Consider the following 14099-nt stretch of genomic DNA (forward strand, 5'->3'; position numbering starts at 1 on the left):
TGTGTATACAAATGGCATTTATTAAGACTGACTAGCAGTCTCCTATAAATTTTCTCTAAATTGTCCTCGTTTGTGCCTAAATATTTACATGATCAGATTCCAGGCATAGGGGTTGACTAATCTTAAGTCTGCTGTGATTAAAACACAGCCAAATGTGATACAGGGGAAAAAAAAACAACAACAACAAAAAAGATTTGGTAGATTCAACTGCCAATAATAGGAGTTTGCTGGAGTTAAGTTGTGTGATGCCAAGAAGTTTTATTGGACTTCTAAGGCCATGACTTAGGGTTATTTCAAAGTAAAATTACTACCCATTCACCCACATCCCTTCCCTAAAGGCTACTTCAGTGCATAATTAAATTATACTCTGGAACTCAGGGCTGACCCTTTGGAGTGTCTTTCAGATAAAGTTGACATTTTTCCTTTTGGCTACTTCTAAAATGACTCCAGCTTGTTCCTTCCTTTCTAGAAGCAACTGTATTTAATTAGAAGAAAATTCTGGTTTTTCCAAACTAAGCCGGACCGAATGCTGTTTTTCCATAATAAGATTTCATTACCAGTCACAATCCAATAACAATTGAAAATCGAAAGATTCTGTCAGACAACCAAGTGTTTGCTTCAATAAACCAAACAACTGGTGGGAGTAGGTTTTTTCCATCAAACTCTCTAACCTGAACGGTTGTTATATAAACCTACATAACATGGCTTTAGATATGAGGAGTTTGTTTTTATGAATCCAGAGTAAACATGTATAAATGCGAACATAACTATTTCTTAGAATCAGGATATTCTTTTTTGAGAAAGAGAGGGAGCATGAGCAGGGGAGGGGCAAAGGGATGAGAGAGAGAGGGAGAGAGAGAATCCCAAGCTGACAGCGCAGAGCCCGATGTGGGGCTGGAACTCACAAACCGTGTGATCATGACCTGAGCCAAAATCAAGGGTCAGACGCTTAACCAACTGAGCCACCCAAGCGCCCGAGGATAGTCATTTTTTAATCTTTATTGCATTCCTTAAAAGTGGCGTCCCTTGGAAACACAGCACCAAGTGGTCATCTGATGTCCACCAACAGACCTGTCCTCTCTACCAGAGCCGCAGTAGTCAATACTACTGCCCCAGCCTCTCCCGGGTACCACCCCTCAACACTGGGGGGCGTTGGGCCCCTCGAACTATCAGAGAGTTCTTCCTTGTATCACATCAAGCTCTGCCTTTGATAACTTCTCCCCTCTGGAATTATTCACACCATCAGCATCCCTTTTCATATTCGACTCCTTTCTTGAGTTATTCCAGTTTCTGCTGAAAAGAAAAAGGGTGGCCGGTGCTTCTGCTGCTCCTTGGCTACAGGTGATCGTTTATCTCATTTTGCAGAATCTCTTCATCCAAGCTTTTTCCCTGCCAGCAGATTTCCAAAAAGAAAACAGTGGTATAAGCCTTTCTTGCTCTTCTTCCCCTTTCTTTCTTATATGTGCTCCTTCCATGAAGAATTAAAGAATGATCACACTTATCCTTATTTTTCTGTGAGGGGGGGAAGGGCAGACATACTTTCTTAACCACATTTTGGAGTTTTGATAGACATGTGATTTTTTTTCTCTGTCTCACATCTGTATTTGTATATTTCATTACAGCACCCCACTCCTACTTGCCTCTAGACGTTATTCTCACCTTTGGAGTCTTATTTTCTTTCTTTAATCTTTTATTGAAGTGAAATGGACATAACATAAAACTGACCATTTTGCGATGAACAGTTTCCTACCACAAAGCTGTGCGATCATCACCTCTACCTAGCTCTAAAACATTTTCATCACCCCCCAAATTAATCTATTCTTCACATGCAGTTTTCCTAATAGCAGTCTTCCTCTGATCCTCTTACTTTAGAATCACTTAAAAGTCTCTCTCTCTCTCCCCCTTCCTCCCTCCTCTCTCGATAGATAGATAGATAGATAATAGATAGATAGATACAGATGGAATTGTGCAACATTTTCCAAGGCTGGAGATCTGGGAGACATTTCTAAACAGTCCTCGCCCACTGGTCTAGTTGTTTAAACATATTTAATTATTTAAACAAAATAAAGTACTATAGCATGAGTTAACGGCTATGTTTATATGTTTATAGGTTTCCCACAATTTGCAATTAACTAAGATAATGCATGTCTGTGTCCCCAGCTTGTGAATGTGACCCGGACGGGACCTTATCGGGTGGCATTTGTGTGAGCCACTCTGATCCTGCTTTGGGGTCTGTGGCCGGCCAGTGCTTGTGCAAGGAGAACGTGGAAGGAGCCAAGTGTGACCAGTGCAAGCCCAACCACCACGGACTGAGCGCCGCTGACCCCCTGGGCTGTCAGCGTAAGTCGGCAGCGGCCGGACGGCCAGCCCGAATGCATTTTAAAGCTTGGGGCCCTCAGTTTCAGTCATTGTAAATACCCAAGAGTATTGCCGGCCTCTGGGTTTTTAAAGGTGATTCAAGACCTTCCGCAGATTTTAGTTAAATTAATGGAGATTTTTTTTTCTTGGCGATTAGCTGAGTTTATCATAAGGAACCAGCAGGGGGCGCTCACATTTCCCCGCTGCAGCAAACATGAGAAAATGCCAAGAAATTTAATGCCGAGTTGCAAAACCTTTCTAAAAATGGTCTCGACTTGGACTCCCTTATACAAATTCGTGAAGTTACATTATGCATTTATGCATAGATTGATGACTTCTTAAGTAGATTTCAAGGGGTGGTTTCTTTTTCCTTTTTTTTTTTTTCAATTACTTTTCTCCTTTGTTCTCACACCTCTCCTAAATTGGTCCTATGTTCTCTGACAAAGAGAAGAACAAAATTAAAGAGCCAAGGGAGGGGTTGTGAGGAAACAAAGAAATTCAGAGTTTTCTGGGGCCAAATGGGAGACCTTTGCCTCTAGGATCATAGAAACTCTTAGCTGCCTGGGGTCTCAGAACTGTAGATTCCTCAGGGAATCCGGGTAAATAATTTCCCTCTGTCATGCTCTGTGTTCTTGCCCATATAAGGAACTGTGGATTGTTTGCATGTTTAGAGAGCAGCATACTGAATCCTTCCTTCTCCTGGAATTTAATGGCAACATTAAATCCCAGGACAATGGATCATATAGTCAGACCAATTCTCATCACACCTCTCAGTACTCCAAGTGTTTCCCCTGGGTCAGCCCTGACCTGATGTCCTCCTAGAATAGGCCAAATATTGTTTTCTGTTTTCTTTTCTTTTCTAATAGCTTTAGTAAGGTATAATTCACATGTCATACAATTCACCCTTTGAAGTACAAGTCCGTGACTTCTAGCATATTCAGAGTTGTGTAACCATCACTACAATCAATTTGAGGACATTTTCATTACCCCCAAAAGAAACCCTGTACCCTACTTCTGGCTATATACCCAAAAGATTGGAAACAGGGGCTTGAAGAGGGATTTGTACACCCATGTTCATAGCAACATCATTCACAGTATCCCCAAAGTGGAAGCGACCCACATGTCCATCCATGGATGAATGGGCAAACAAAATGTGGTACATACGTGGGGGAGGAAGGAGTTGGAAGAGATGGTGTTTGATGGGCACAGAGTTTCAGTTTTGCAAGATGAAGAGTCCTGGAGATTGGTTGCACAACTGTGGGGCTGTATTTAAAACGGTCGGTGTTATGTTAAATGTATTTACCATGAGAAAAAAAAAGCAACCCCCTGGCCTTTAGCTCCCACCTCCCTAACCCCTCTTAGGCAAGCACTAACCTACTTTCTGTCTCTCTAGATTTACCCCTTGTGGATATTTTGTACAAATGAGATCATCCACTATGTGGTCTTTTGTGACTGGCTTCTTTCACTAGCATGAGGTTTTCAAGGTGCATCCATGTTGCAGTATGTGTCAGTATTTTATTCCTTTTTTATGGGTGAATAATATTCCATTGTGTGGCTACTCCACATCGAATGCGTCCATTCATCAGCTGACAGACATTTGGGTTGTTTCCATGAACACTGGTTTGTCCCACAGGGGAAATGTGTATGTTGCTCTGGGAGCGTAATTTCTTCACAGGACTCAGGACTCAGGATAACTCGGGATAACGGTGCCAGATGCTCCAGCCTACATGACTTCTACTTCTACTCTCTAATTACCATCCAGTAGCACCGCATGAGGGCTCTGGAAATGTCTGGCACTGGATTTCCCACACAGAGTTGTATGCCATACAAGAACCGTGAGGCCAGGCAGACGATAGACTTGGCAGGGCTGGATGTCGGGTGTTCTTGTGGCCACGCGTTTTGCTCAGCGTGAGCTATTAAGGACAAGGGTGGGGAAATAGAATAATTGTGTTTGCTCTGCTTGCAGCCTGCAACTGTAACCCTCTTGGGAGTCTGCCTCTCTCGGCCTGTGATGTGGAGACTGGCGAATGTGCATGCCAGTCATTTGCCACCGGACCACACTGTGAAGAGTGCACTGTATGTCTTTGCCTAGGATTTCCCTTTCATGTGGTCGTGTAGATTTCTGCCGCCATTGCCCAGAGGACACTTGGTCTCGTTAATTTCTTTCCTTGTGCTGATGTATTTCGGTCCTCCCAGGTAAAAGTATTTACACAACAGAAATCAGCAAACACTAACCCTTCTACAGAGAGCTAGCTGGTTGTTAAACATTTACCAGCACACCGACTTTTCCCAGATTGCACCGAATGGACCCGGGCACCGATGTCAGAATTTTTATCCACTGTTCTCCCCAACGTACCAAGCAGTAGAATATGACAATTTATCTGCTCCCTTTTTTCAGCCCACCAGATTGTGGAGCCTTTTCTTCTGTCTCTTGCGTATAGTCTCTTTATCACCCCTACCACCCTTTGCCTAGAAATATTTTGGACGAGCTCATTTAAAAAAAAAAAACCCGCAGGTTTAAATGGACTGTAGATTCCTGTGGGAAATAAACTCCTGGATTGTTCTAGACTCCAAACATGTGAGCATGTATGTCTAAAATTAGTAAACTAAAGCCTTTTTTACACCATAAGAAATGTGTCATGCAGTTAGGGAGTCCAAATCCAACTTTTCCCTTTGTTCTCCAATCCTGGCAGCCCACCATGACATTTTAGAAAGAAAAAACCCCAAACTCAACCTAGTAAAAGAACAGTGACATTGATGTGTCTGAAGAAATGTAGCTGCTAAATAAGAAACATATGCCTATTACAACATCGTTCTGGGTTAATATTTTAAGTCATTTTACTGGAAACATATGAGGCCGGGGCACAGGAGGATGGGGAAAGAAGGCAAGAAGGTACCCTTGAAGAGGGAACTCTGGGAGACGGCACAGGTAACCTGGACATGTTATGGAGGAAGGTGAGCCACGCCAGCTCCACGGCTGCATGTGGGCAACACGAAGGATGCCGGGCTGGTTGGCAGGATTGACGAAGATGCCACGTCAGATGATTCCAGAGAGACCTTAGACTCAGGCTGACTTTGTTGGTTCGCAGTTTGACAGCCACTGTATATATAGGTCACTGGATTGTGTTTGCAGGAGGAAAATCGCTGAGCAGGGGCCACAGTGGGGGAGGGGTGGGGGGAGGGGCAGGGCAGAAGAGGGTTGCCCATTGTGGCTGCACCCACATGTCCACCAGGTGCCCCACCTCGTCCTCCGTCCGGCGGTGCCCCAGATCTGCTCTGAGCCCCATGTGCCAGCACCCCTGGCCTAGAGGGAGTTTTCACAACCACATCCTTGGCGAAGTCCGTCATTGCACATTGTTTCTGCCCAGACTGAAGTTGGGTTTCAGGAAAGATACCAAAAGTCTTTTGCTGTGTTTTGTAACAAATTCTGTCAGGCTTTAATGTTTAAAATCAATCTTTCTGAGTAAAATCAGGCGGAAAGTTCTATCAAGATAACAACAACAACAAAAATAGAGACATAACAAACCCGTTTCAAATGAGACTGCCGTGCCTATTAAGACCTTGATTTTGTCTGAGCATGTTAAATTGAGGTTTGAAAGGGAAGTCGTTTTTGGAGCATTTTATAGTAAATGTTATCAGATTTAAGAAATAGTTGTTTGTATCTCCCCAGCTGCTTATCTCGAATAAAGGTCAAGATGTTGCAATGAAGAAAAGTCTTGAACAAAACGGACTCTCTCCTGCAGAGTTTGTTATGACAAAACAGCTTACTTACAAACATAAGAGCCTGCTAAACTGTGATATGCAAATAAGATCTCAAAATCAACTTGAATTTTTTTTTTACCCCCAAACATTTTAAGACTGAGGAAGTAAAACCCCCTTAAAAACCCCTTGGGATTTTTGTGGTGAGAGAATCTACTGGCTTTACAAAAGCAGTTGCAAATAGGCTAGTTGAAGACCTTCTCCCCAGACTGGCCTTAAATAACTCACCGTGAGGCTAAATTGGTGTGGTCAGAGGAACTGTGTAGTTTTCACCATATTTTTTAAAAATTTATTTTGAGAGAGACCGTGAGTGAACGAGTGCTGGGAAGGGGCAGAGAGAGGGAAAGAATCCCAAGCAGACTGCACTGTCAGCACAGAGCCCAGTGCAGCCCTTGAACTCCCGAACTGTGAGATCATGACCTGAACTGAAATCAAGAGTCGGACACTTAACCAACTGGATCCATCCAGGCGCCCCTGCATTTTTTTTTTTTTTTAAAGAGAGAGCAAGCAGGGGAGAAGGGCAGAAGGAGAGAGAGAGAATCTTAAGCAGCCTCCACACTCAGGGCAGAGCCTGACACAGGGCTCGATTCCATAACCCTGGGATCATAACCTGAGCCAAGATCAAGTCAGACACTCAACCGACTTAACCACCCAGGTGCCCCCACTGCATTTTTGCTTGGAATAGTATTCAGGCAACCTGCCTGTCCCCTTCATTCCAAGTCCCAGGAATAGGAGAGATGTGTCCCCCAAGGTCATTACCAAGTACACAGGCAGGAAAGGTGACTGTGTGATTGCCCAGGCTGTGTGGCTATTTGACGTGTGTCGACTGAACTGTACTGATTTTAATATTTACCCTTCAGAGCAGCACGTATCTTCATAGCTGGATTTAGCTGAGCATTTTCTCTTTATAGGTTGGATACTGGGGACTGGAAAATCAGCTCCATGGATGTTCTCCCTGTGATTGTGACATTGGAGGTGCTTATTCCAACGTGTAAGTCACTAAATGAATGACGCAGTCCTGTGGCTATAGTCTCCACTCACGTTTCCACATTTTATTCTGACCGGCTTCTAGTCATCGGTGATGGACTTTATTCCATGACGAGCAAAGGGTGTTGAAAAGCAATGATCTTGAGACATTAACTACAGCCCAAATGATTTATTTTGCTCGAAATATTTCCAAGGAAGAGATCAACAGTCCTCTTGCTTAGGTAACCCACAGGTGGTGGGATAGATGCCGTGTGTGACTTGACCTGCCTAAAACACCAACTTTTTGCCACCCTATAAGGAGAGGTCCTATATACTCCTTTTTGCAGCGTTTAGAGCAGAATCAGAGGAAAGAGGTGGCTACTTGGGTTCCATGGATCTGGATTTGCTTTTCAAGACCAGACATGTAGAGCCCATGGCCTCCTAACATCCTCCTCAAGACCATTGATTGATCGATTCAAGGAGCGGGTCCAAACTCAGAAGGCATTTAGCTCAGCACCTCCATGCCTCCGTTTTATCCCTCCCCCCTCTCCATCTGTGCATGATGGGTTTGTTTCTCCCCAGGTGCTCCCCCAAGGATGGCCAGTGTGAATGCCGCCCGCACATCACTGGCCGCAGCTGCACTGAATCAGTCCCCGGCTACTTCTTTGCTCCTTTGAATTTCTATCTCTATGAGGCAGAGGAAGCCACCCCTCTCCAAGGACTTGCACCTTTGGTTCGTATTTCATTTAGTCTCCTTCCAGACTTGATTTGATGGGGCGGCGGTAAATACATATAGCACACCCTTGAGATCATGGGTAAGGTACCTGGAAAAGAATGGTTTGGCCACCCGTGCCAATCAGAACAGAGTTTACTTAGCATGGAACTGAAGGTTATAGAAACTCTGGAGGGCAGAGCCTGCATTTTACGTGATCTTTATATTACAAGTCTAGCGCAGAGCCTGGCACGTAAGTGGGAATTGGTTGAGGCTGTGGTCAAATGGACCTGACTTTTGCTCTTTCGATGTGGCTGTCTGCTAACACGTGTTCATTGAGTATCTACTTCTCTGCCTTCCCCACGACACTATAAACCACAAGATGGACGGATAGATGTGTATGCTGTTCACCACTGTTGCCCTAGCATCCGCCACAGTGTCTGAGCCACAGCGGGAACCTCACAGACCTCTGCTAACGATGAGCAAATAAGGTTCAAAACGGAAGTATACGATGTCCTCCTGAAGCTGATCATAGACTAGTCGTTCTCACTGATGTTCACTGGTGTGGGTGAGGGCAATTGTCACTCGGTGCCCTACTTCATTCCCTCCAAGTCAGGGTCCTGTGGGATATTTTCCCTAAAAACGTATTTCTTAAAAGTCTTGTTAGAGGAGCAGACACACACGTGTGGAACGATTAGAGAAGTTAGACTCCCGTGACACTCTCAAGCATGTGACCCCAGCCACAGGCAGGAATGTGGCAGGGGAAAAGGGGATGTGCGGTGAAAGTCTTCAAAAGAGAAGGCATGTAAAAGTCGGTTCTGAAGACAGGGTTTGGATAGAAAACGGGAACTCGTCCAGGTTCCAGCAACTAAGTCGTTTCCTGAGATCTTTTCTTTATCTGGACACCATTGATGGGAGGGATGAAAATGCCCCTTAGGAGGCTTGGAATGTTCTCTTCTGCTGACTGGAATCGGGGGGAGGGGCGGGAGGCTTTCACTGTCCCTACTTAAACTTACAACCATGGTGGGTGGGATCAAAATGAAACTATTCTATGTCTGCATTCTTCTTCATGATTTTTAATTTTGCACCTTTATGATGGTGACTTAAGAAAACACTTTGGTAAGATAATATTGGTATTTATATTTAGGCTATAACTATCGTAAAATAATAGAAGATATATGTTGGTCCCTACCCCTGGTTCCTGGTAAAGAGCTCCTAAATCCTTTGGAATTTTCTGGTGGATAAGGATGTCTTTTGTTCTAATTGTGTGACTTGATGGGCTTCTAGATGGGGCCTGGTCACCAGAAAGACCAAGCTTTGATTAGAAGCTTAGAATTTTCCATCCTCCCCACCCCATTCTCTGTGAAGGGGAGGGGAACTAGAGATTGAGTTAATGAATGACCATGCCTATATGATAAAGACTCCATAAAAATCTCCAACATATAGGGTTCAGAGAGCTTCCAGGTTGGTGAACACATCCATGTGCGAGGAGGGTGGTGCACCCCAACTCCAGGGGCCAGAAGCTCCTGATAGAGAACCCTCCCAGTCATAACTCTTCATCTGGTAGTTTGTATCCTTTATAGAATTCTTTATTATATAATAAACCACCAAACATAAGTGTTTCCCTGAGTTTTGTTCTAGCAAATTATCGAGCCCAAGGAAGGGGTCATGGGAGTCCCAGTTTATAGCTGGTTGGTCAGAAGTACTGGGAACAACCTGGATTTTCCATTGGCATCCGAAGGTGGGGTTGCGGGGACAGTCTGGTGGGACTGAGCTCTCAACCTGTGGCATCTGACACAAAGTCCAGGGAGATGGTGTCGGGACTGAATTAAATTACAGGACACTCAGCTGGTGTCTGAGACTTGGTGATCATGGGAAGAAACCACACACCAGTGTCCGAAGTGTTGTGAGCATAGTTAACAGTGTGACAGTAGAGGGGTCACACGAGAGGGTCTTTCCTATACAACTCTAAATATAATTGTTCCCACTATTTTAGATAAGAAAACACAAAGCAGCTGTAATATCTAGAGTAGACGGACTGATGCTTAACGTATATTCCCTGTGCGCCATGCCGTAGCTGCTGAGAAGCAGTTAAGGGGAATGTGCTAATGTGCTAATGCAGCTCCAAGCCATGAGTGTAGTCCGACGTGAAGCCTTACTCCTCTCTCCATGGTTCAAAGATCAAGGACAGAGAATGGGCTTAAAGGGCCAGGAAAATTGTGCAGAGGATCGGAAAGTAGTATCGATGACAATTCAAGCTGGGACTGATGTTGTGTTTAAAATACAGCACGAATAATTTCCTCTCCACTAAAAAGATGATCCTTAATTGTAGTAGGAAGAGTTTAAGCTAGACCCTCTTTGTGCATTCATTCAACAAATATGTATTGTGTGCTTACTATGCTCTTGCTTTTGATATTAATAAAACTTCCAGGGCCACCTGACAGGCTCAGTCGGTGGAGCATGAGACTCTTGATCTCAGGGTCAGGAGTTCGAGTCCCACGTTGGGAGAAGAGGTCACTTAAAAGAAGAAGAAAAACAACTTCACTTAGAGCTCTGTCCTTTGCACTTTATATACGTTACCTCGTTTGACTTCCCGAACAACCTATCACCTTTAATTTCCAGATTAGGGAGACATTAGAGAAGTTACCTAACTTGCCCAAAGTCACACAGCTGGTGGGCAGTGGACCCTGGATTGAAACCCGGGTGCATCTGGTTCCAAAGCTCTTGCTCTTAACCCATCAATAGGTGCCACCCACATGCGTAACATTGAGCTCCAGGCTAAGGGCAGCATAGAAAGCAATTAGTCACGGTCTCTGCCCTCCAGGAATTTTTAGCTATAGCTAATACACTTACATAGATACCTCAGGATGGGGGCAGAGACGTAGGACAAGAAGGATCCATATGTGCCGTGTGTTAAGATTTCAGAGCCAAAAGTGATACTTTATGAACAGGCTTAAGGCACAGAATAATGTGGCCTGAGACTTGAAAGCAATAAGCGTTCCAGTTGGTGGCCTCGGTGAGAAGACAGTCCAGCCAGGAAAAGTTATAAATAATGGCTCAGAGGGGAGACAGGGTAGGTATATTCCCAGGTAGAACAGGAAGTTTATATAGGGAAGAAGTATTGGAAAAGAACAGTAGATCCTCCTATTAAAGAGCCTATATTTTACTTTTTGGGCAATGAGAACTCGCTGACGCTTTCTGAGCCAGAGACTGACCTGACGAAGACTGTCCTCAGTGTTCCTGTAAGTGCGGTCTAGTCGCAGGGAGGTCTGGGATGGAGGGAGAGCTTTCTGCTGTAGTCCTGGCAGGCATAAGGAAGGAATAAGGAAAAAGCTAAGAGGTAGCAGAGAGAGGAGAAGGTATGGAGATGATGTGAACAAAAAGGATGTGAACCCAAGACCATGACTTAGGAGTAACTCTTTGAATACTCAAATCAGAGAATGAAGAAAAAGGACGATTAACTTTCTTGGCGGGTCTTCAAAAGATGTGTGTGGGTATGTGTGTATCTTAATTTTTTCAGGCTGCTGTAACAAAAGCACCACGGACTGGGTGGCTTATAAACAACATAGATTTATTTCTCACAGTCCTAGAAGCCGGGAAGTCCAAAATCAAGGCACCAGCAGATTCATGTCTGGAGAAAGCCTGCTTCCTGGTTCGTAGATGGCCGTCTTCTCACTGAGTCCTCACACGACAGAGGGGCAAAGGAACTCTTTCATAAGGGCACTGATCCCATTCCTGGGGTGTGCCCTCATGACCCAATCACCCCGGAAAGGCCCCACCTTTAATCACCACCACTGTGGGGATTAGCCTTCTCTATGTGGATTTTGCAGGGACACAAACATTCGGTCTATGGCAACATCCTTGCTACTCACATGTGGTCTATGGACCAGCAAGGCTGCATCACCTATGAGTTCACTGGACTTATAGAGTCTCAGGTCCTGCCCCAGACCTACTGAATCAAGTCTATGTGTTAACAGGATCCCTCAGTGATTCATAGGCAACTTGGGAAGCACTGGTTTGTTTTCTTATAGAAACTACCTGTGGTCACAAAACTTAACATTGATTGGATTTAACATAGTGTGGAATTTGATACAGTGTAGTATAAAGCTAATTCCATAATAGGCTTTCTGCATAAAATCAATAAAATGGTTTCTAATTTTGTGTTGGACGCATGGACATAATCCAGCGTGGCCTGTCTGAGGTTCCTCATCGCAGAGGTCAGGCAGCTGGACAGAGAGTGTGGCTGAGAATCACTAAAATAAGCGAGTTCCTGAAGCGGGCCTCCGCTGACCCGAGGGCTGCATGCTCTTGACGAACAAGTAGGGCACCTGTGAAATGAAAAACTCTTGTTTGTAAAACCAATAACGAAACATCAACCAAGGAAACACCCACGTCCAGAGGACCGCGAAAATCTGGAAATGAGCAATTGGCGATTCCGACCGGGTCCCCGCTGAGGGGGATGGTATGAAAAGGAAGCCCGTGAGACCAGGATTTTAAGGAAATGGGAGCCGCAGGAATGCAATTCCTCGGCTTCGTTTGGGAGGTGGCTCTCCTGGTATAACCTCTCATGGGACCCTGCGAGGTCAAATCCCACAAACTGTGAGAACTGTCAGGAATTGGCCTCGAGAGTGTCCAGAGTGACAATAGCTACTGAAACTGCGTCTCTACACCATGCCTGCTGTTGATTTTCTACAACTTTCTTCTTGAGATCTCACGTTAAAACATAGCATCTGCGCTTTTTTTTTTTTTTTTAACACCACGAAACTAGGAGATAAGCATAAATGTTTTCCCAGGTTCGAATGTCACCAGCACAGCGTCGTTCAAAAAGAAAACCCGAGACGTCATAGGACTACCAAAATTTTCTCATTTTCACGGAGAAAGAGGAATTATAAAGTGCTTCACGACTCCTTCCTGAGGCTATGAAATGAAGATCGTGATTACCTTTTAAGTTATCAGATAACCCGAAACGCTTGCACTGTGGTAGAATTGGAACTTCTGTGGGTTACTGACGCTGTAATTTCTTTTCTTTTTAAGATAGCAGCAACAGCTTTGCCTACGTGTGATGTGTACTTCCAGCAACAAGGGAGTGATTTCATAGTTGACAACGGCACGATAATACTGAAGAGAAATCAGAAGCAGAGTGTACGTGCTGACGAGCAGAGTGAGGTAAACCACTTCTCCATGGCCGTCATCTGTCCTGCCTGAAACAAACAATCCGGTAATGTGCTCAGAACCGTGTGGGGCCCTTGTGAGTACTCAGTCCCTGTAAGCTGCCAGTGTCCTCGAGGATGGGATGGAGGAAAGGAGGGCACAAGCTCAAAGTAATTAGAGCTTCTGGGCAGAATCCCAGTAGCTTTCTTTGTTTCAAGACAGAAGTTTCTGGATTCTGTCCAGAATCCAGGCTGGATTCTGGAGTCAGAGTCAGGTATTGCAAATTCACAAGTTTTTGTCATTTTAGGGACATAAGGAGAGCTGAGGAACGGCTCTCCCCCTAGTTGGAAGGAAGAAGACATGCTGATATCCCTGGGGGTGGTGCATGGCGTCGCCATGTCTAGAATCTGAGACAGTGGAAGCTGGTCAGTGCTAGTGTGGGTGCAGGATGATGCCACCTCCACGGGACCCTGCTCCAATGGCTTCAGAAGGCCAGAGGAGACCTGAGGACCTTGTAGCCAGCCAACTATATTAGTTTGGATAATAGTCATCCAACTCTATTAGTCAAAGTTGGGGATGCCTTGGGTCCATTCCTTCCTTCATTCAGTACCCTGGGATCTTCACTGAGTTTCCCACATGCGTATGCATGAAGGGGCACGCTGGAAAGCCAATGAAATCAGGGCTCACAAACCCTGAGTCAGTTCCTTAAACATAAGAGACCTCCTTGAGTGAATGAAATGGTTGAATCAATGGCAACAAGAATATGTCAGCACGAATGAAGTCTGCCCTTAAGATCATTGTTGTGGAAATGAGCCGTGTACACAAACCACTAATGGTGGCTGGGTGGGGTAAGTATCATAGAAGAGGTACACATAATATGACACGGACTTCAGATTCAGGAGAACTACCTCTAGGTGAGAGAATCAGAGAAGGCTTCCTGGCTGGTGTTCCTCGTCCCCAGGTCCATGCACACCAGTCATGGCGGACTTGCTCTTTCGTCTGCCTGTTCCTGTGCCCACACCATATGCCCATGAAGCCTTCTCTGACTCTCTGGGCTTCTCATTTTGAGTCCATCTGAAAGATAAGAGTGGGGAATGAGTCACTACTCCCATCTCCTGGCTCTCTATAAACAGATAAGTGAACCTGAAACTTT

At 44.8% G+C, this 14099-nt stretch overlaps 1 protein-coding gene across 1 annotated transcript in view; it reads left to right on the top strand.

Moving 5' to 3' along the window:
- The window catches only part of LAMB4 (laminin subunit beta 4), a 100134-nt gene that overhangs the window by 20220 nt on the left and 65815 nt on the right, over positions 1–14099 (top strand). The window contains exons 10-13 of the mRNA XM_042915075.1: positions 2161–2340; positions 4325–4434; positions 7029–7108; positions 7666–7816. Of these exons, the coding sequence (XP_042771009.1) occupies positions 2161–2340; positions 4325–4434; positions 7029–7108; positions 7666–7816 (521 nt within the window). The remainder of the gene's footprint in view (positions 1–2160; positions 2341–4324; positions 4435–7028; positions 7109–7665; positions 7817–14099) is intronic.

The sequence above is a fragment of the Panthera leo genome, chromosome A2 (assembly GCF_018350215.1).
Source record: "Panthera leo isolate Ple1 chromosome A2, P.leo_Ple1_pat1.1, whole genome shotgun sequence".
NCBI lineage: Eukaryota > Metazoa > Chordata > Mammalia > Carnivora > Felidae > Panthera > Panthera leo.